Genomic DNA, 21081 nt, shown 5'->3' on the forward strand with positions numbered 1-21081 from the left:
TGGGGTGAAGTCGGCGAAAACAGAAAGGCCGGGTGGAGGTCTCCACCGCAGGCGGCGGGGATTAGCGGCTGCGCCTTCTAGCTGGGGAGTGCCCACTGAAGGGTACTCATGCCATCTGGGCGGAACAGCAAAACGACGACGCAGGCAAAACTAGACAAATTTGCGTGGCACCAGCAACTGAGCGGAGATCGGGCTGGGATGCCGGCCTCGGACGGTAAGCCTGACCCGTCGAGCAAGGACCTTTTGGACGCCATTACGGCCGTCAAGACGTTACTTGAACAGCGGATCGACACTGTGGCCACCGATGTGGGTCTGATCCGAGAGGATGTAAGAAAGATTGACGACCGGGTGGGGGCAGTGGAAAAGGTTACCAAAGAATTGTCAAACGACACCGGCCTCCTCAAACGAGAGGTCAATGACCTACGCGCCTCCCAAGAAGTGCTTGCCCGGCAGCTAGACGACTACGAAGGTAGAATGCGTCGGAATAATGTGCGAATTATTCGTGTTCCGGAACGGGCAGAGGGGCAAGTGGTGGACCTCTTTGTCGAAGACTTGGTCCTCACTCACCTGCAACCTAGGGGACTCTCCAAGTGTTTTTCCATTGAAAGAGCCCATCGGGTGCCGGGATGTCGCCCTAGGCCGGGGGCCCCTCCTAGACCTATTCTGGCCCGAGTATTTAACTTCCGTGACCGAGACATTATCCTTCAAACGGCGAGGGCAGCGCCACCCGTCTCTGTGGAGAATAGCAACATCACGTTCTTTCCGGACTTTACCCTACGAGTCCAGAAACAAAGACGAAGCTTCCAGGAAGTGAAGAAGGCTCTGCGTGACCACGATGTCAAGTACGCAATGATGTTCCCGGCCAAGCTTCGGGTAGAGGCCGAGGGCAAATCGTGGTTCTTCACGCGCCCGGAGGATGCATGGGACTGGCTGGAGGGTTGGTGCACTGTAGACACCCGGAAAAGGAAGAAACCCTCGGCAGCAGATGCGGCTGCTGATTGGCGCCAACAGGGGCGCTCGCCTTCGCGCTCTGACTCCAGGGCCCCGGGCCCTGCGGAGGACCACTGATTATGGACGATGGTATATGATCTAACATGGCAGCCCTGAAATTCCCCTGTAGCTGTGCAGAGGGCGGACTACTATCCCCATGGTGACATTATGCCTGGTATAGATGGTACTTACGTGGGGAGAGAGTTGAACTCTGTGTTTGATGGCCAATAGGGCCCTCCATTGTAGACATCCGAGGGGCGAGAGCCGAGCCTCCACGAACATAGATGGACTCCCCTCAACGATACGTTTCCTGATAGACCCCCACCGAGACCAATCAAGAAAACAAGTCTAACTCCAATGAGTAGATACTTGGTGGAGCGAGGTTCGGGCTGGCCGGGCGGACCTTTCATGGAATTCGCTGGCCTGGCGAGAGTAGGGTTGGGGGAGAAGGGGGAAGGTTTTGTATGATGCTAGCTGCCATGATGGGAGTGGGGCAGCACACGTTCCTCGCAGTGTTTATGGGGGGGGGGGGGGGGGAGACAGGCACTCTGCATGTTGGGGGAGGCGGGCAGTTTTAGTCCCGTTCTGCAGGGAAGCAGGGAGGGTGGGGTATGTTATGGGATTGAATTTGTTGGGGGGGTTGTTATGCACTGTTTTTCTGCAGTAGTCTTACACGATACCTTTTGTCAGGGCAGGGCACGAACTATTCACCTATTGACTCTTGGTCTCCTCTCCGTCACAATCAGAAAGGGCGGGGGCGGCGGGTGTTGTCACTGAGGGTGTTTGCATTGGTAACCCTGTACGGGGGTCACTCCGACCGTCCCAGTATGTTGCTATTACGACTATACGGCAATGGCTCAGAGACTTAGTCTAATGACCTGGAACGTTAACGGGCTGGGCGATAAAATTAAGCGGAGCATAGTGCAACAATACATACACCGACATCGTATAGATGTAGTGCTGCTCCAAGAAACACGTCTCATAGGCAACTCCTGTCATGCCCTAGACCGGAAGGGGTACCGTATGATTGCCCACTCGGGCTTTACGTCGGGCTCTAGAGGGGTGGGGATCCTCCTGAGAAAGGGCTGCCCATATGTGGTTCACACAACTCATACCGAGCCCCAGGGTAGATATGTTGTCTGCTCAGGCAGTTGGGAAGGGAAGGCCCTCAACTTGCTCTCGGTATATGCGCCGCCGGGCCTTCAGCGCCAGACCCTGGCGGACGTTGGGACGTTTCTACTGACCCTTCCGGAGGGTGCTGGGGTTATGGGCGGCGACTTTAACCTGACGATGGACGACACAGTAGACCGTACCCCACCCCGAGGGAGAGATCCGCGGGGCTCACAACTGAGCAATTTCGCGGACGCATTCGGCCTCATGGACATTTGGAGATGGTCACACCCCCGAGACACGCTTTACACTTTTCAATCCGGAGTACACGGAAGTCACTCACGGCTTGATTACCTGTTCACACACGCGCAAGATATTCATAACTTCACAGATTCTTCGAGCTTGGCACGGGGGATTTCCGATCACTCCCCAGTCATATCTTTCTTTGGTGCCAGTCTAAAGCGACAACCTGGTCCCATCCGGATTCAGCCATGGTTGCTGAAAATCCCGCACATCAGAGATTCCTTGCGCCACGACACGGATTGCTATTTTGATGAAAATGAGGGGTCGGTGGCTTCGGCGGTCACATTTTGGGGCGCCTACGGGGCAGTTATCAAAGGGAGAGCGCTGTCCCGGATGGTGGGACACAAAACTGAACGCAGACGGCGTGTTTGCGAGCTAGAGGCGGATATACTTCAGCTCGAGCAAGGGACTGCACACACCTCCGCCCACGAGGCCCAACACCTATTGGAAGTCAAGAGACGAGATTATAAACAACTGCTCTATAAGGAAGCCAGTCGACGAACTCTCTTCACCCGGCACAGAATTTATGAGCTGGGGGAACGCACGGGTAAATTGCTGGCATGACTGGAGCAGAAAGAATTGGCGGCGCGATGGGTGGGAGCGATCAAAGGGCCGGATGGGGTGTTGATCACAGACCCTCAAAATATCGCTGAAGCGTTTGCTCATTATTATGAGCAAATATATACCCCGCCGCAGGACTCGCAGGCGCGTTGGGCGGCAGACCTCCTCGCCACCATTGATGTGCGATGTCTCTCCCAGCAAGAACAAGAGACTCTGGAGTCAGATATCTCACTAGAGGACATTCAGATAGCCATCTGGGATACCCGCTCCGGAAAGGCCATGGGTCCCAACGGAATCCCAATAGAATTCATGAAAAATATGGCTCTGAAATTGGCACCCCACCTGCTAAACTTGTACAAGGAGTGCTATGAGACCGGCACCCTTCCGGCCGAAATCCGCACTGCCACAATAGTGGTAATCCGTAAACCCGGCAAACCAGCGGATGAATGTGCATCGTACATCTCCCTGATCGCAGTGGAGGCCAAAATCCTGGCTAAGCTGCTGGCCAATCGACTGCTCCCATATCTCACGGCCCTGATCCACCCGGACCAGTCGGGTTTCATGCCGGGCCGTAACACCGCACGTAATCTGCGTCGAGTCCATGGGGCCCTGGGTCGGGCGGCAACACTCCAAGAGGAAGCACTATTGCTAGCGCTCGATGCCAAGATGGCGTTTGATACGGTGGCGTGGGAGTATCTCTTCGCTGTCCTAACCCATGTGGGGCTGGGCCCTCGATTGATAGGATGGATTCGACTGCTATATACCTTGCCCACGGCTAGTGTATCAGTCAATAACCACCGTTAGACCTCCTTTTCCCTCGGTCGTGGCACGAGACAGGGCTGCCCCCTGTCACCGCTCCTCTTTGCCCTGGCACTGGAGCCACTAGCGGTCTGGATCCGAAAGGACCCAGAAATTAGGGGCCTTAAATGGACAGCAGATCATGAAGACCGCATCTCGCTATATGCGGACGATATTTTACTGTACCTGGCCTCCCCCGCGCGATAGATCCGTCGGGTACTACATATCTTTCATATATTTGGGGCCCACTCCGGATACCAGATCAACTGGTCCAAATCCCAGATATATCCACTTCGGGGTGATCCGCCGCTTAGCCCCAGGGGATACGATATACCGGTGGCGCTACAGGGTTTCCAATATTTGGGTGTTTTTATAACATTGGATACAACACTATTCTACGAGCGAAACCTAGAAGGCCCATTGCAGCGGTTCAAATCTGACGTGCTCCATTGGAAAACGCTGCCCCTTACACTCCTGGGCCGGGCAGCCCTTTTCAAGATGCGAGCCCTCCCCAGTTTCCTCTACGCCCTTCAGAATGCGCCTATCCCGGTCCCAGAAGCCTATTTCTTAAAGATCGACGCTACATTGCGGGGATTGTTGTGGGACACCGGACCACCGCGCATTGCAATGCAAAAACTGACTATGGGCTGGTACGACGGTGGGATTGGACTGCCGGACCTACGCCTTTATTATCAGGCAACGCAACTGATCGCGATCAACCAGTGGGTATTCGGGGCGCAGGATGACCCTAGCTTCCGAACCGACCGATGGCTCATGGGGAAGGGAGGATATAACAGGGCCTTATACTCGAATCCGAAGAAATTAGGTCTGACTGGCCTCACGGCCAGAACGGTGGAAACTTGGCATCTTCTCCAGAAGCGAATGGGGTGGTACGGGCGGCTGACTAAGGCCACTCCGCTCTGGGAACCGGATTGTCTGGGACGGCTGAGCACCTGTGCGGGGTTCGATAAGTGGGATCTTATTGGCATTTCTACAGTGGGGGACATATGGGTTAAAGGCAGGAAGGCGACCTTTGCGGAGCTTCAACTTAAATACCAGCTTGCTCCCTCTGAGCATTACCGCTATCTACAAATAAGCCATGCTATCGACTGCGTACTACCCGCTGAGACTCCCCTTCCAGACCACTCGCCCTTGGAAGATAGATTGTTGCTAGATCCAATGGACCACAGGGCCATATCCTTAACATATAAAAAGTTAATCAATAACCGAGCTGACATAATGCAGAAAGTACGGGCCAGGTGGGAGACGGATGTGGGCGAAATGTCGGACGAGGAATGGAGAGATGCGCTTGCCTCCCCTCGGGAGGTGGCGATACCGATGCGGCTCCGCCTGGTTCAGCTCAAAGTTCTGCATCGTGTATATTTTGATGCGACCTTATTGTGTAAACTAGGTAGGCGTCCCGATGAGCTCTGCCTTCGGAATTGTCCTCATGTAGGCACATTCGCACACATTTTGTGGGCCTGCCCCCCCATACAACACTATTGGACAGAAGTCACTCGTCAGATGGCGCGGGCTACCGGTAAGTCGGTTGTCCCCTCCCCTCAGTTATGCCTCCTTAAAGTGTGGGATGATACTGACCTTACCCAAGCGGAGCAGGAATGGGCGGCGCTAGGTTGGGCCATAGCTAAAAGAAATATTGCCCAGAAATGCGGGGTAGCCGCCGTGCCATCGTTGAGCGCCTGGGCCAAAGACATGGATTTATCGATGGTGACGGAGAAAACGGTCTATAAGGGTCGAGGTTGCCCCAAAAAATGGGACCACAAATGGGGAAGGTGGAATAAATATCGGGGGGACATCTGCATTTCTCCCACGGTAGAACTCCGACGAGAGAGACGGGCCCTACTTGACAACTTAGGTGTGGGTGGGTTGTCCGGAGCTCCTGGAGAAACCTAATCATACACTATGTGGGTAGGAGCATCGCCTGTACACTGTTTTATGCTTGGTTTGTCTCTGTGCTAAATACCCTTGATGTGAGGCTTGTCGTCTATGATGCCCTTACATGCACCCTGTATAAATAGGTACTGCTTAAGTATCACGACTGCTGTAACTGCTGCGGATTTTACTGTTAATAAAATGTTATTTAAAAAAAAAAAAATCACAAAAAAAAAACAATGTAAATTGCAATCACATTCCAAAAACCTCAGGACTTCACCAGAACGATTATGCAACAAATAAATCTTCAGTGGTAATTACTTTTCTGCCGATATTCTCACATGTTTCCAATTGTCTCCTCTTCCGATGTTTCTCCAGACTGCGCCCTAGGAGGCTCACAGATGTATCCCCTAAATTTATTACACCCTTCCCATATTTTATTCCATTTGCTCAGACACCCTCAGTTAATATAAACTGATTTTTCAATTATCATAACACCATCCATATCATTACACCAGGCTGCAATCGTCGGTATTTCCTCCGAACCCCATCTTTGTGCGATGTTCCGCTTTGCAACTATTATTCCCAGTGTAACCCACACCTGAGCCAGGAGTGTAAGATCATTTGATTCCCACACGTTCAGTAGGCAACTCTTGGGCTCTGGCAGCAGTGATACTCCCTCCACCTGTGATATTGTCCGCATAACCCTGGGCCAGTATTCCGCAATTCTCCAACATCTCTTGACCACTTTCTCCTAATTACCGCAGTGGGGTCTGGTAAGTTATTGACTAGCTTTCGATAGGTGAATGAAGTAGCTCGCCTGTGCATGTGATCTGTTAGTAATCTATCTTCTATAGGAGTAGCTTCCGGAACCTTAACTCACGCTGGTAGGGCGGCTTGTAACGCATGCTTAATCTGCAGATAGCGAAATCTATCTGACGCTGCCAGTTGGTATTGGTCCTGAAGACGCTCGAACGAGATTATTTCCCCTTTACTCCACATATCGCCCACTGCGGAGATGCCAATTGCATCCCATTGAGCGAATCCCTTGTTGTTCCTAAGTCGCCTCAACCGTTTAGTGTCCCATAAGGGAGTAAGTTGGGTTATAACACCCCGCCAGCCCAACTTAGTATGTTCCCTGTGCCAAAGAGAAATAGTGTGTTTTGTGGGACCAAGCAGAGAGGGGGTTCGCCTCTCGTTATATAGTGCCGACATCATACTTTCTACCCCAAGTTTGTGTCTATCTGCTTTAAAGGCAGGGTCCGCTTGTGGGGCATGTATCCATTGGTTAATGATCTTCAATTGTGCTGCCCAGTAGTACAATTGTATATTTGGGAGCGCAATTCCCCCGTCGTACCATCCCTTTACCAGTTTGCCCTGTGCAATCCGTGCTGGTTTGTTCCCCCCATAGCAAACTAGAGACCTGTGCCTCTATTGCCTTGAAGTAACGTGGGGGTACCATGAATGGTGCATTTTCTAGTACATAAAGGAATCGAGGAAGCGCCATCATTTTAAAAAGCGCTGCCCTACCCAGGAACGTCAATGGTAACGTGCCCCAATGTGTCACATCCCGTGTGAAACGCTCCAGATGAGGTATGAGATTTAGCTTATAGAAGGCCTCCGGACTTTCAGTTATATTGATTCCTAAATATTTAAATGTGTCATTTGCGACTTGCAGTGGGTAGTCCTTGAGGAGCCGAGGGGGCGGTCCATTTAAAATAAACAAAACAGATTTGTACCCAGACGCACGACGAATAAGCTTACAGATATTAAGTAGCGCCTCAATTGAACGATTGGGGGAGGCCATATACAGTAGCACGTCATCTGCATATAATGAGATGCGATCCTCCCAATCCGCCGTCCATCTCAGTCCCCTAATCAGTGGTTCCCATCTAATCCATGCCGCCAACGGCTCAAGGACTAGAGCAAACAAGAGTGGCGACAGTGGACAGCCCTGGCGTGTGCCGCGTGAGAGTGGGAAATCCCGAGAAATGTGCCCGTTAGCTGTCACATGTGCCACTGGGTTGGTGTAAAGCAAGCGTATCAATGCACAAAATTTGGGACCAAAGCCCATGTGGGTTAGGACCGCAAAAAGGAAGGGCCATTCCACCGTATCAAACGCCATACGGGCGTCTAGGGAGAGGATAACTGCTGGTTCTTGTATCTGAGGTATGCGAGCCAGCAGCACCCCATGTAGGCGTCTCAAGTTAACGCTGTACTTCTGCCCGGCATGAAGCCCGATTGGTCTGGGTGTATCAGTGTCCCTAAGTGTGGCATGAGTCGCATCGCTAGAGGTTTCGCCAGAATTTTTGCCTCCCCATTAATTAAGGATATGGGGCGATACGAGGCACACTCCTCGGGGGGTTTTCCCGGTTTTGGGATCGCTACTATAGTGGTCAGTCTTTGATCTAATGGAAGTTCGCCGTGCTGCAAACTGTCACGAAACATATTAAGCAGGTAAGGGGTAATTGTACCCGCCGTTCTTTTGTATAGTTCTACTGGTATACCATTGGGTCCCATGGCCTTCCTGGATTGTAGGGAGCTGATCGCCAACTGCAGTTCTTCAATCGTGAGATCAGCTTCGAGTTGGAGGGTCACCTTAGGGGTGAGTTTGGGCATGGCGATATCTCTAATATATGATTGCGCCTCTTCCATGGACATAGTAGACGACGACGTATAGACCTGTTGGAAGTGCCTCGCTAATATCTGTACTATTTTTTCTGGGTCTGTTACTACCTGCCCGTTGGCTGCACGGAGCTGGGCTATGCAGTTCTTACCCTCCTCCCGCCTATCCAACCATGCCAGGAGTTTACCGGCCTTATCGCCAGTTTCATAAATCTTGTGTTGGGTTGCTGTCATACGGGTTCTAACCGTATCTTTGAGATACTCCCTGTATTCTTGTTGTCTGAGGGACAGGCGTTGGGACGCGGCTTGAGAGGGATCGAGGACGCATTGCCTTTCCGCCTCATGCAATCCAAGTTCTATGTCATTTAAGTCTTGTTGTTTATCACGTTTGTGACCCATGATAGTTGCAATTGCTCCCCTCTGATCACAGTCTTGTACGCTTCCCAGAGAACAGTACGAGAACTAACTGATGACACATTATCCTGAAAATAAGCCTGGGTCGTAGTAGTGATAGCCTTCTTGATTTTAGGGACTTGTAGATACCCCGGATATATCGGGTAAATGCGCTGTCGTACTTTGTGACTACGTGCGTATGTCAGTAACACTGGAGAGTGATCCGAAATGCCCCTCGGCCTAATTTCCACTGTCACCACATTTCTTAGACATTCAGGGGAGGCAAAAAAATAATCTATCCTAGAGAGACTATAGTGGACTCCTGAGTGAAAAGTGAATTGATGCTCATCAGGGTGTCGATATCTCCATGTATCAGTGAGTCCTAGTGCCTCTGTAAATCCCCCTACTGGGGAGACCCCACGTGTTCGTGTTCTAGCTGGGTATCGATCTTTGGCTGTATCAATGGTGTCATTAAATTCCACCCCCCAATCAATAGTTCACCCTCTGGCAGATCCAATAAAAATTCACCAAGTGCTGGGAGTGAGGGTATGTCTTCTTAAGTGGATATTTTTCGCCTTTCTTCAGTAAGCCCTGTAAAGACACTTAAGAGATAGAAAAGACAATAATGCAGCCTAATATAGGCTACAAAGGCCCCAACGTCATCTTGAAGTGAAAAAGAAGCCAGTATACTATGTTTTGTGTAACTTTTTATGGTGTATAACACACAGAAAAGCTCCCTTCCTAAAACTCCTTTTTATGATAGAGATGAAAGAATGGGACAGAGTAGCCCACCATAGGCTGCCATTATAGGTCTCAAACTAAACGCTGTGCCTTTAAGAAACTCCAGAGACTACCAGTATCCCATGATGCACAGCCAGTGGCAGTTACTTCAGTTCTTTTTGAAGGCGATGAGGAGTGAATGCCCATTTTAAACAATGGATAAGACGGTCTATTCCACCGGGGAGGAGGGTTGGTTGCTTATAACTTATCATGGAAATACCCCTGCAAGAGAACTGGAGTTACAGGTAAGAAACTATCCCTTCTCTTGCAGTGGATTTCCATGTATAGTCATAAGCACTTGAATAGACTAGCAAGCCCATCCCTACACGCAGACGCAGTGGAAGAGACAGAAAGGTAAATTGCAGTTTTAAGCAAAGAGGTTCCAAAAGGAAGCCTGTCCTACTTGAGCATCTGCCTTGGCATCATAATCTAGGCAGTAGTGTTTGTGAATGTATGGATTGACCTCCAGGTAGCAGCCTTACAAATCTCTGAAATGGGTACATTAAGAAGTAAAGCAGCAGTAGCTGCCTTCCCTCTGGTAGAATGAGCCCTAGGCTTACCGTCAAGGGATTTGTTAGCTTTCTGATAACAGAGCAAAATACAGGAAACAACCTGGAGATGGATAGTTTAGAAGTGGCTAGACCTGTACGGAGAGAGCCATAGTTTACAAATAACTGATCCACTCTCCTTATATCCTTAGTTTTGTCCAGATCAAATTTCAAAACCCTTCTTACGTCCAGGGAATGAAGCTATCTCTCCGCTGGAGAAGATGGATGCTGGAAGAAAGTAGGCAAGGAAATAGTTAGGTTTACATGAAAACCCGAAATTACCTTACGGAGGAATTTCGGATGAGTCCTCATAACCACTTTAGATGCATGAAAAACTGTGTACGGTTCTTGACAGCAAAGTGCCTGAATTGCACTAACCCTGCGGGCAGAGGTGATCGCTACAAGGGAAGCTGTCTTCCAGGACAGGTGCTGAAGAGTAGCCTTATGAATGTGTTCAATGGAGTCTTGCATTAAACGAGAAAGCACCACATTAAGCTCCCAAGGAGGAGAAGGACTTCTAATGGGAGGAAAAACCTTTTTCAAACCCTCCAAGAAATCTTTAATAACAGGAATCCTGAAAAAGGAAGATTGTGAAGGGCATTTCCTGTAAGCAGTCAAGGCTGCCAAGTGAACCTTAATGGAAGAAAATTGGAGGGCAGATTGTGCTTGACATTCCTGCAGGGGTCTCATGTGGAGACGTGCATTCGGTGTGAGGAATATGCAAGACGCCATGGAGCCCAGAAGAGAGGAGACCTTCCTGACAGTGAGATGCGACACTGACATGAGAGCTTGACTTCTGAAGGATAGATAAGCGTCTCTCCTACGAAGAATACATGTTTGCCGTGCGAGTATCGCTGGATGCTCCCAGATATTGTAGGCATTGCACAGGAGTCGAGGTAGACTTTGTACGCTTCGCGTGAAATCCTAAATGAAGGAGAAGGTCGGAGGTCCAATTGAAATGTGTTTGAACCTCCTGACACGTGGATGCTTTGATCAGCCAATCGTCTAGGTAGGGGTAGACGAATACTTCATGTTTTCTCAAGTGGGCAGCCACCACCGACATGCACTTGGAGAAGGTTTTGGGTGCTGACTTCAGGCCGATTGGAAGCACACAGTATTGGTATTGGTATTGGTTGTCTCACACTGCAAATCTCAAAAACTTATGATGTTTCTTTATGATGGAAATGTGGAAGTATGCGTCTTGTAGGTCTATTGCGCAAGCCAATCCTTCCAATGTAGTGGAGGATAGATCTGGTGTAATGCTAACATTCGGAATGTTTCCTTCCGAATTCATTTGTTTGCCTCCCTTAGATCGAGAATGGGTCTGAACTCGTTCTTGTCTTTCTTATTGACGAGAAAGAATCTTGAATACAGCCCTTTGCCTCGTTGCAGCGAAGGAACAGGTTCTACTGCCCATTTTTGTAAGAGAAAGTTCACTTCCGCTTGTAATTGTGATAGGTAGAATCTTGACCGTTTTGGAGGCACTGATGGTGGAGGGCTGATGAATTGTAGAGAATATCCATAGCGCACAATATTCAGAACCCATTTGTCTTGTGTGATACTTTGCCACTCTGCCAAAAATGTTGAATGCTTTCCCTACCGGAGTGGGTAACGGAAAAGGGGGAAGACAGGATTTAGGGCTTGGAGCCAGTAGGCATCTTGCCTCCTTGTGAAGATTGTCCTGACCTTCCTCTAGGTTGCCTTTTCTGGTACGGTTGGTAGGATCTTTGATACGATAGTTGTGTACCAGACTGTCGACCCTAATACCACTGAGGGGTTTGAACCCTCTGTGTTGTATATCCTCTTGAGAAAGGAGAGAAAGATCTTCTCTGTGCCTTTGGTCTCTCAAGACCCACCACTTTTAATGTCTCCATTTCCACTTTCATGCGTGCCAACTCATCATCTACAGGAGATCGGAAAAGTGTAGAGCCGGAGAAAGGAAGATTTAAGATACGCCGCTGTGCTTCAGGCTTCAAGGGAGTCAAGCGCAGCCATGAATGCTGCCTGAGTGCCATTCCATGACAATATCCATGCGCTGATAGAAGTGATGTGTCTGCAGCCGCGCTAATAACTTAGTTAGAAACCATAAGATCTTACATTAAAGTCCTCCCTCCTATCTCTAGGTGATGTTCAGCAAATTGTTGGAGTGACTCCCATAGTGCTCGGTCATATCTACCTAGAAGCGCTGTTGCACTAGCAGCCTTCATGGAGGTCGCTGCTGTGTTGCACACTTTTCTTCCCACTGAGTCTACTTTACGGATTTCTTTATCAGGTGGAACTGTGGATGTTGGAGCCGAGGTATGCTGTGTTTAAGCAGCCACCACAATGACCGAGTCTGGTGGCGGGTCAGCCCGTAGGAATGTGGGATCCTGTTCTGGAGGGCGATACTTCTTTTGCAGCCTGGATGGAGCGGGCTTAATAGAAGATGTAAGAAAAAGTTCCATCCCCGGTTCCAAGAGGTCTGGTACCAAAGGAAGCAAAGGGCGAGATGCAGGTCTTTGCTGTAAAGTCTCAAATATCACAGAAGTCGATGGAGTAGGAATGGACATAGGAATATTCAATTTCGTAGCTCCTCGAACCAACACTTCTTGAAAGATGGTGATATCATCAATTGGAGGAATCCTTTGAGGTGGAGAGTCTGACAAAGTAGGTGAATATCTTCCTGTACTCGTAGAGAAAGTGTCCCTGGTGTGTTTAGAACGGGATCTTCCACCGTGAGGTCGGTGGTGGGAATGCGTAGGAACGTCTACGTCCATGAAAACGATCCCTCGTATGAGATCTGGATCTCAGCCTTCGTGGTGGAGTAGAAGGTGGAGGAGGAGGTGGAGGTGTAGCCGGCTGATGAGGAGGAGGTAGAGGAGGAGGAGGCGGAGGAGGAAGCTGATTATGGGGACGATGAGGAGGAGACTGAGTAGGTGATATGGTTCTAGACGGAGAGTATTTCCGAGAATACCCTGAATCCGATTAATAGATTAATCTCCTCTTTTTCCTAGCCTTCTGGGGAGTCACTGATTCTACAGGAGAACTATTTTTCTTCCTCAACGTCGATCTGCTAGTCGACGGCGACCTTCGACGTCGTCTTGAAAGAGAACTTCCTCCAGACGTCAACTGTAGACTCTTTGAAGAAGACCGAGTCTGTGATCTATGGGTTTTTCTCGAAGGCGAATGACGATGTTTTCTCGCCGTGGAGACCTTGATCGACGGTGATGAGTCGACACCGATCAGTGGTGATGCGTCAACGTCGATGATGGGTAGACGTCCAGTGATGCGACGTTCTCGATGGTGATCTTGTTACCATCTGCAGTGGGCTTCTTGACGCCGAACGAGTTCTAGCGGTTGGCGCAGCCACCGTCGTCGACCTTCTCTTCGTTGTTCCATGTCGACGTTGTTTCGACCCAGAGCCCTGGGTCGACGGCGAACAGGTCGCTGCTGCTGCTCTCGACATCATAGTTTTCTATGTCGACCGGGAACAGCACCGTTTTTCAGCCCTTCTTCTGCTGGAGAGCTCCCTAGAGGCTGAAGATATGACCCTGGTAGAGGACTGACCCTCTCCTCACCCTGAAGCCCCACCTGTTGACTAGATCTGCTGTTTTCTTCGTTCTTCTGCTCCTTAAAGGCGAATGCTCTCCGTCACGTAGGGTTCGCCTGGAAAAGGTTTCACAGATGGAACAGGATTCAGGAACGTGAGTAGCAGATAGACAAATAATACATACTCTATGGCCTTCTTCATTCCACGGTCGAGTGAAACCCTTAAAGTTGAATTTCTGAAGAGATTTTTGATGAAAAAAAACAAAATTTGGTTGAGCTCAATACTCCAGGGTCCTGATAGCAGGAGCCGGAAAAAAGAACTGAAGTAACGGTCACTGGCTGTGCATCATGGGATACTGGTAGTCTCTGGAGTTTCTTAAAGGCACAGCGTTTAGCTTGAGACATAAAATGGCAGCCTATGGAGGGCTACTCTGTCCCATTCTTTTATCTCCATCATAAAAAAGGAGTTTTGGGAAGGGAGGTTTTCTGTGTGTTATACACCATAAGAAAATACACAAAACATAGTATAATGGCTTCTTTTTCACTTCAAGATGAAGTTGGGGCCTTTGTAGCCTATTTAGTTAGGCTGCATTATTGTCTTTTCTATCTCTTAAGTGTCATTAACTGAATTTAGCATGCTGTGGAAGTTCAGTTAAAGTACAGTAAGACTCTCTTAAACCTTTACCCTGTCAACAGCATCTTCACACATACATTAGGGAAGACCTCTGTGACCGCCCACTTGCTCTCTCTTCTAATATCACGTACAGGGAAATCCACAAGGTGGGCCAAGAAGTTTCAAATTCCAACAATGGCCTGAGAAAGGAGCGGTTTCATACAACAAATGGTGGGATGAAGTTAACATCAATGCTTGGTGTTTTGTCCGGTCATATTTTTCAGTTCCGGACTAGTCAGCATGTCACTAGTCAGCATGATGTGCTGATATTGATGTTGAGAAGTTAAACATCACCTACTACCATCACAGAACCTGCAAGATTACTTTGTGAGTTGCTGACATCTGTATGCAAGTTGAAGGTGATGACTTAAGGCCAGCTGAACAGTTCAGCCTTCCATTGATTATAAATGGATATTAATGAACTGGGTGAAATGTTTACAGCATTTGGAAACTTTAAAACTATAGTATTAGATGCTAAGTAAACAAAAAAACAAGTTTTAAAGTTTTGTCAACCAACAGGGATTTGTATTTTGGAATGCCATCTGCTAAGCTATAAGAAATTGATAAAAGGAATGAATAATGTTTTCTATTTTCAATCTTTCAGTCTGGTTATATTTTTTGTATGATAACAGCATAAACCTAATTAATTTATTTTGCCTTGCACAACAAACATTCAACCAGAGCAATTCTGTCTCTCTGAAATGTGAATTTCAAAAGTAACTTGCAATACCTTGAAATATGGCCCTGGATCGCGACGAATCCTGTTCAGCCATTCCTGGTGCCTTTTAGGTTCAACATGGACAGCTGGAATCCTATGAAAAGAAATGTTCTTCCCTACATTGTATCTTGAGTCGCTGGTACAGTATGGAACACAACAATGGTAAGCCGCCATTTATTCCAATCACAGGTACTTGTTTATCTGCTTTTCAAAACAAATATAGGAGTATTAGGCCAAACTGTATATAAACTGACAGCTTATGTGCATAAAAAATAGACCAGGATTAAAATAAGAAAAAATGGTAAACCATGAAGAATTCCAGTGCTAAATGGCACAGTGTGAAGAAGATCAAATTCTAATTCTGCCATATAATGTCCAGTTTCCTACTTTGAGGCCCTGGACATACCTTGCACCCATTACATTTGTATGGAACGTTCCAGATATTGACTATAGTGTTAACATAAAATAAACTGCAATGCAGCATTCCAATGTTGACAGCAATCACGCATACTAATAGAGGCTACTCATTTGGTTAATACAAATACTGATCCTACCTGTCCTCGATCACAAGTCCCCTAGAAATGATCTACCACCAGCCAGCCAAGGCGCTTGATACAACTGCTCTCCTATTAGTATCCAGTCTAGTTCTCATGAAAATTAATGTAAGAGCAAGTTAGCTTCAGTAATGATATATTTCTGTGGATACCATACATCTCCTCAAAGATTCCTCCCATAACAAATAGATTACAGATACTAGACTGGAACAGGAAAATATGTCCCTCAGTAACAGTTCTCCAGCTCCACCAGGTGTTCCCATGTGACTCCAATTACAGCTCAACCCTACAAGATGTACTGACATCAGTGGCGTAACACAAAATGATGGGGACCCCCTAGTGTGACCAACCATCCATAAATTTCACAGACCGTCCGCAATTTGGACCTCACGTCCGTTATGAGTGATGATCCCTTTTACAGACTCCTTTTGTCTGTACTTTTGGCCACTGCAGAGAACAGCACTGTTCCCCTGCGAGAAGCCTCAGTTCCCTGCTGGGGCCGCCTTGCACTCTTACTCTGAGCATAAGAGCAGCCCCACCCGCCCACTGTCATTCTGTATGCCGGCTGATGATTGTCACATATAGAATGACTATGGGCCAGTCTGGCCTGTTAAAGCATGTGGTGGGTCTCCTCCTGCCTTGGTCTAGGGCAGTAGTTCATGGAGACCGTGCACTTCTATTTAAGAAAACGTACTCTATTTTCAACCTGGGTTTTTCGATCCGTGTGCTACACCTTTACTTCTGTTTACCATATATGGTGTAACTTTTGGATGAGGCCAGAAGCCAACTGGCTACTTGGACAAAGATGTGCACAACTTATGCTTGATATACATACATACATTTTAAAACAGTGATTCTTCTTAATTCTCATTCTTTTAATACATTCTTTCAAAATCCTAAATGACCATTCTCAGAGACTGTCAAATTGTACACTTAAACAATACATAATCAGAACATCCTAATTATAAAGGTCACTCAATTATCCGTACCATTCACTGTGATCAACATAGGCCCAATGTATTTTGGGACCCTCATTCCTTCGTCAGGGGCACATTCTTAGCATGGAAATAGCTAAATATTAAGTTCTCTTATGCTGTGGCGGTCACAATGTGACTATAACTGTAAACAGGAATAGAATCCAGTTCATCAAAAGAAGGTGGTGAAAGAAGTTAAAAGGAAGGGGTTATGGATCTTTCAAAGTCTCATTATTTTAGAACTCATGCATTTTCAATATTATATTCAACGAAGCCATGGTTGCTGTTTTTTTTATTTTATGCAACTAACGACCATTGACAAAGCTAATAGTTCTGGCTTGTTGTAGGTGTAATGTTACTTGTTGTGTTATATATCTGGATACAATGACAGAAGTAGCAGCATACCAGTCGGGCAGCACACTATGCTAAGCACATCATTTTATCTACCCTGTTTTAAGTCACGCCCTTAACTACATCGGACATTCCATTTGGAGAGACCCCCAAGTTTTCTCAACTCGCTTAAAGCCTTGGAAACAACACCATGTCACAGCCGCCTTACGTCCTGGCACTGTGCATCATAAATGACGCAGGACTTCCACGTTTTCAGACTGCCAATGTGCAGGACATAGCGAACACTCGCCCCAACCCACTTTTTGCTTTAGGAACTACAGCAGGGGTGAAGTCCTTGATGAGCCTCTACTGTCTGCAACTCTGCAGACAAAGGCTCAGCTCATAATTAATAAGAAAAGGTAGGTGAGTGAGTAAGTGAAGGGATGGGCGGGTGGCTGGATGGATTAGTAAAATGGTGAATGGATGAATGAAAGGGTGAATAATGAGAGAAAGGATGGATGGATTAGTGAGTGGAAGGATGGATGAGAGAAAAGGAAAATAGATGGATGGGTATAAGGGTGGATGGATGAATGAAAGGGTGGATTATGGGCGAGCGAATGGTTAGATGGAGGAGTGAACTGATGAATGGATTGATGAACTGATAAGTGGAAGGGTGGATGTAATAATGAATGAGTGAGTGAAAGGGAGGGTAGATGGACAAAAGGATGGATAGTTGACTGAAGGAGTGAAAGGGTGGATGGATGAGAGAAAAGATGGATGGATGGATTCATGAGTGGATGAGTCGATGGATGGGTGGGTGGAGGAAGGATGGATGGCTAAGTGAAAGGGTCGATGGGTAGAGAAATGGAGGACGGATGGATGACTGTAAGGGTGAATGGGTGGAAGGATGAGTGACTGGGTGGATGGATGAGTAAGTGAAAGGATTGCTGGATGGGTGAAAGGGTGGATGGATGAGTAAATGGATGGATGGGTGGAAGAGTGGCTGGATGAGTGTGTGGATGGAGGGATGGATGAGTGAAATGATGGATAGAAGGATACATGATGGATAGGTTTGCAAATGGTTGAATATGTTTGGATATGAATTGGTACACAGGACAGAATGAATGGTGAAAGACTGAATGATGGATGGAAGAATGATTACACATTGTAACCCCCATTATCCTAAGTAACATTTCCTATACATTGACTTTCACATTTATAGGAGTCATTGTCTCTATATAATATGTGTGTGATGTAACACACTCCGACACCCTGCCCTACATACTTGGGATGAGTAGCACTATAAAAGAAATTAACTACACACGAGAGAGGGTCTATGTGAAGATGAGGGGCACCATTGGAGGGTGATAGCAAGGCCGGGGTAAGCATCAGGTGTTTCCCTGGGTGGTTGGATAAGGGGGGGTGGTTGTTACTGGGGGCCGGCACCGCAAAGTTCCTTGTATATCAAGCAGTTTTCATGCAACAATAAAAGCGGCCTCACTTATATTCAGATGTGGTTCACCAGCGTCTGGTGACTGATGTACCTGCTGGAGCGAGATGGGAATTTTGAATCATCTAAGGTAGCACAGAGGGTTAATATGCCTGCAGCAGAGAATGTGTACCATGCATATCAAAGAACAGTATTTTATGTGCAGGGCTCAGTGGGTTACTGCTTTTGTCACTGGGATTCTATTGTTACTGTGCAGTTCATATGTTACATACGTAATCTAGCACAGTGAACTATGAACTGCCATCAAAGAGCAGCATGCAAGCTGCATGGTACAGGTTACAAAGTTATATAGAAATGAAACGGCCCAATCGCTTTACTATTTCCAATGTACAGTTAAAATAAGAAGGTCTGATATATGGCTAGCCATCAGTGAGGTCATTATATAGTAATGTCAACTCCTATTTAACCACTCTGACCCACAATAATACAATAACACTCAGCAGTGTGCAGCCAATTATAGCTCATGCAGGCAGGTTAATAACTCTCTTTTCCTTCTTAAAGCTAATAACCCTCACACAAGACGTCACAGCTATGGGTTTTATCCATCACTCAGTACTATTCCAGACCCTATACCAGTCATCACCAGCTGAACAGAAATGGAATGCTTGAAGCCATCTGACACAATAAGCTGGTCACTCGGAGGACTGCACTCTAGTCCAGGACTGCAGATCCTAATTAGCGGCATCCTATGTGTGCCGCTTTTGCAGTAGACTCCAACAAGACTTGCTGAGCAAACAAAATTGCAGAATGTCAGGTAGGCGAGCTCTATGGGGGTGTTTAAAACTGTGGACTTGCCCCCAAAATCAAGGGTAACCCAGTATCCCGCATAGAACCACTTGGTACTAGTTTCTGGGCAACCAAGATGACATCTGAAACTTATAGGTGGCAGGCAAACCTCCAATCGACACCACTCAATCTCCGTCCATGTAGATGAAGAGTCTGAGGGCAGGGTCTGAGGCCCAACTATGCTGCTGTGAAAGCAGATTTATTCTGTGTGGAAGGGGGCTGAATGCCGTGTTTCAGCAGATCAACATACCAAATTCTCCTTGCCCAGTACAGATCAATGAGAGCCTTTCATGGTCGACATTCTAAAGCAGACCCGAGACCTGGAAGCTAGAAGTCACTGCACAGGGAACCACAAGGCAGGTGGTGCAGAGGTCTTACATTCAGTATGCCAGACAGATGGGTGCCGGCGAAAAAATACCCTGTTGCAGAGCCCACTGCCACAAGACCTCCCAACACAGAGTTCAAGAACCTATGTCACTCGCATCAAACAGAACCTGCACAGCATTCCCTAAAGGGGAGGGAGGGAGGAAAGCAACACCTTCAGTGGTAAAGGAACTGCCTTCAACTGTAGCACATTGGTGGGTATGCACTGTTCGGACTGGGGCCAATAACCTAGCACAGTTATTGCCCCTAGAGGAGGGCTCCATCACAATGAGAACGCATCAGTTAAACTGTAAATTCAGAGGACCGATGGGACAACTTAATATGAGCTTGAAGTGGCACATAGCACCAACGGAGGTCCAGTGTGACAGATGAGAAGATCTCCACATAAACAGTGTGCTGGAGTCACTTCCTCCTGAGACCCCACTGAAGGAACCACACCCCCTACCGCCATCTAATCTAAGCACAATGCAATCAAGCTCCATTGGGTAAAGGGCTGGTAGAACTGGATTTAGACCCTGACACATGGCAATCATATCACGATTATCCAAGATCCTCAGAAGAGGAAAGTGCTCATGTAGGTTTTGTCCAAGACTGATTCATTGAAGCCCAACCTTCGAGTTGTTACAAGATGGGACTTTAGCCTGGTTAATGGAGAAGCTCATGTGATTTAGTAGGGTGAGGGTGCGCTGTGGTGTGGGCCCTGCCTTCACCAGCCATCCCTCCAAGTCCGAAAATAAATTGACTTTTCTCCCTCCTGAGTGAGGCCAACACAGCAGCGAGCACTTTGGTGAAAACTCATGTAGCCATTTTAAGACCGAATTGTAAAACTGAGAATTGGTAGTGGAAAGCAGAGGTAATGCCTGTGATTTGAGTCAGTGCTTTCTGGGCCAGGAGGACATGATTAAGAGACATAATTTTAAACTTTTCTTAAAGAAAATCAAGAAAGTTTTGGGTCCAGAGTGGGCCTGAGACCCCCATCCTTCTTACGGGCCAAGAAAGAAAAGGGACTAAACTTGTGTGCCCCTCTCTTGGGAAGAGTCGGGTGTGCCCTGTGTAGGAGATCTGTTTCAGAATAGATATATAGTATTGTTCGAATACTGAACACTATGCCCTCCTCAAAGGCCAGTTTCTCCTATATGTGACACAGAGTGGGACCCAAGGGGATCTATAGACAGCACATGATACTGAACTGGAAAAACATCAACTTGTACAAACGGTGAACACACTGGGGGAGAGTCGGAGGCTGATCTGTTGGCTCAATAAGGCCCTCATGGCACGCACTGGAACACCATTACTCCCCATTTGAGACGCCAGGGAAACCAATTTTGCCAGACTGCTCAATGATAAAGAATGGGAAAAGACCCCGATATAACCCCGTAAACTGTCCCGCAATACCTGGCTAAAATTACTCCAATTGTACATTTTACACTAGGCGTACCTCTCCCCGAGCCGGCTGCCTCGAATATTTCATATCACAACAGATACTTACACCAGGTGTGAATCTTCTGTGGCAGACCTGTGCCACATCCTCTGGAGTGTGCTCAACTTCGGCAATATTAGACCACAGTACTCTCCTGCATGGAGCAGGTCATAGGGATACTGGGCATATCCACTTGGGAGGCA

General features: G+C 47.6%; 1 protein-coding gene across 5 annotated transcripts in view; it reads right to left on the reverse strand.

The window, feature by feature from the left end:
• LOC146799484 (uncharacterized) overlaps nt 1-21081 on the reverse strand; it is an 82730-nt gene that overhangs the window by 39668 nt on the left and 21981 nt on the right. For 3 of the 5 annotated variants that reach the window (XM_085627044.1, XM_085627041.1, XM_085627043.1), the window contains exon 2: nt 14933-15121. The exons of 1 other annotated variant lie outside the window; for it this stretch is intronic. In XM_085627044.1, the coding sequence (XP_085483170.1) occupies nt 14933-15094 (162 nt within the window). In that variant the 5' untranslated portion in view covers nt 15095-15121. Of the gene's footprint in view, nt 1-14932; nt 15125-21081 lie in introns of all 5 variants that reach the window. One more of the 5 variants, XM_085627042.1, reaches the window with a different exon arrangement.

The sequence above is a fragment of the Triturus cristatus genome, chromosome 9, assembly GCF_964204655.1.
Source record: "Triturus cristatus chromosome 9, aTriCri1.1, whole genome shotgun sequence".
Classification (NCBI taxonomy): Eukaryota; Metazoa; Chordata; class Amphibia; order Caudata; family Salamandridae; genus Triturus; species Triturus cristatus.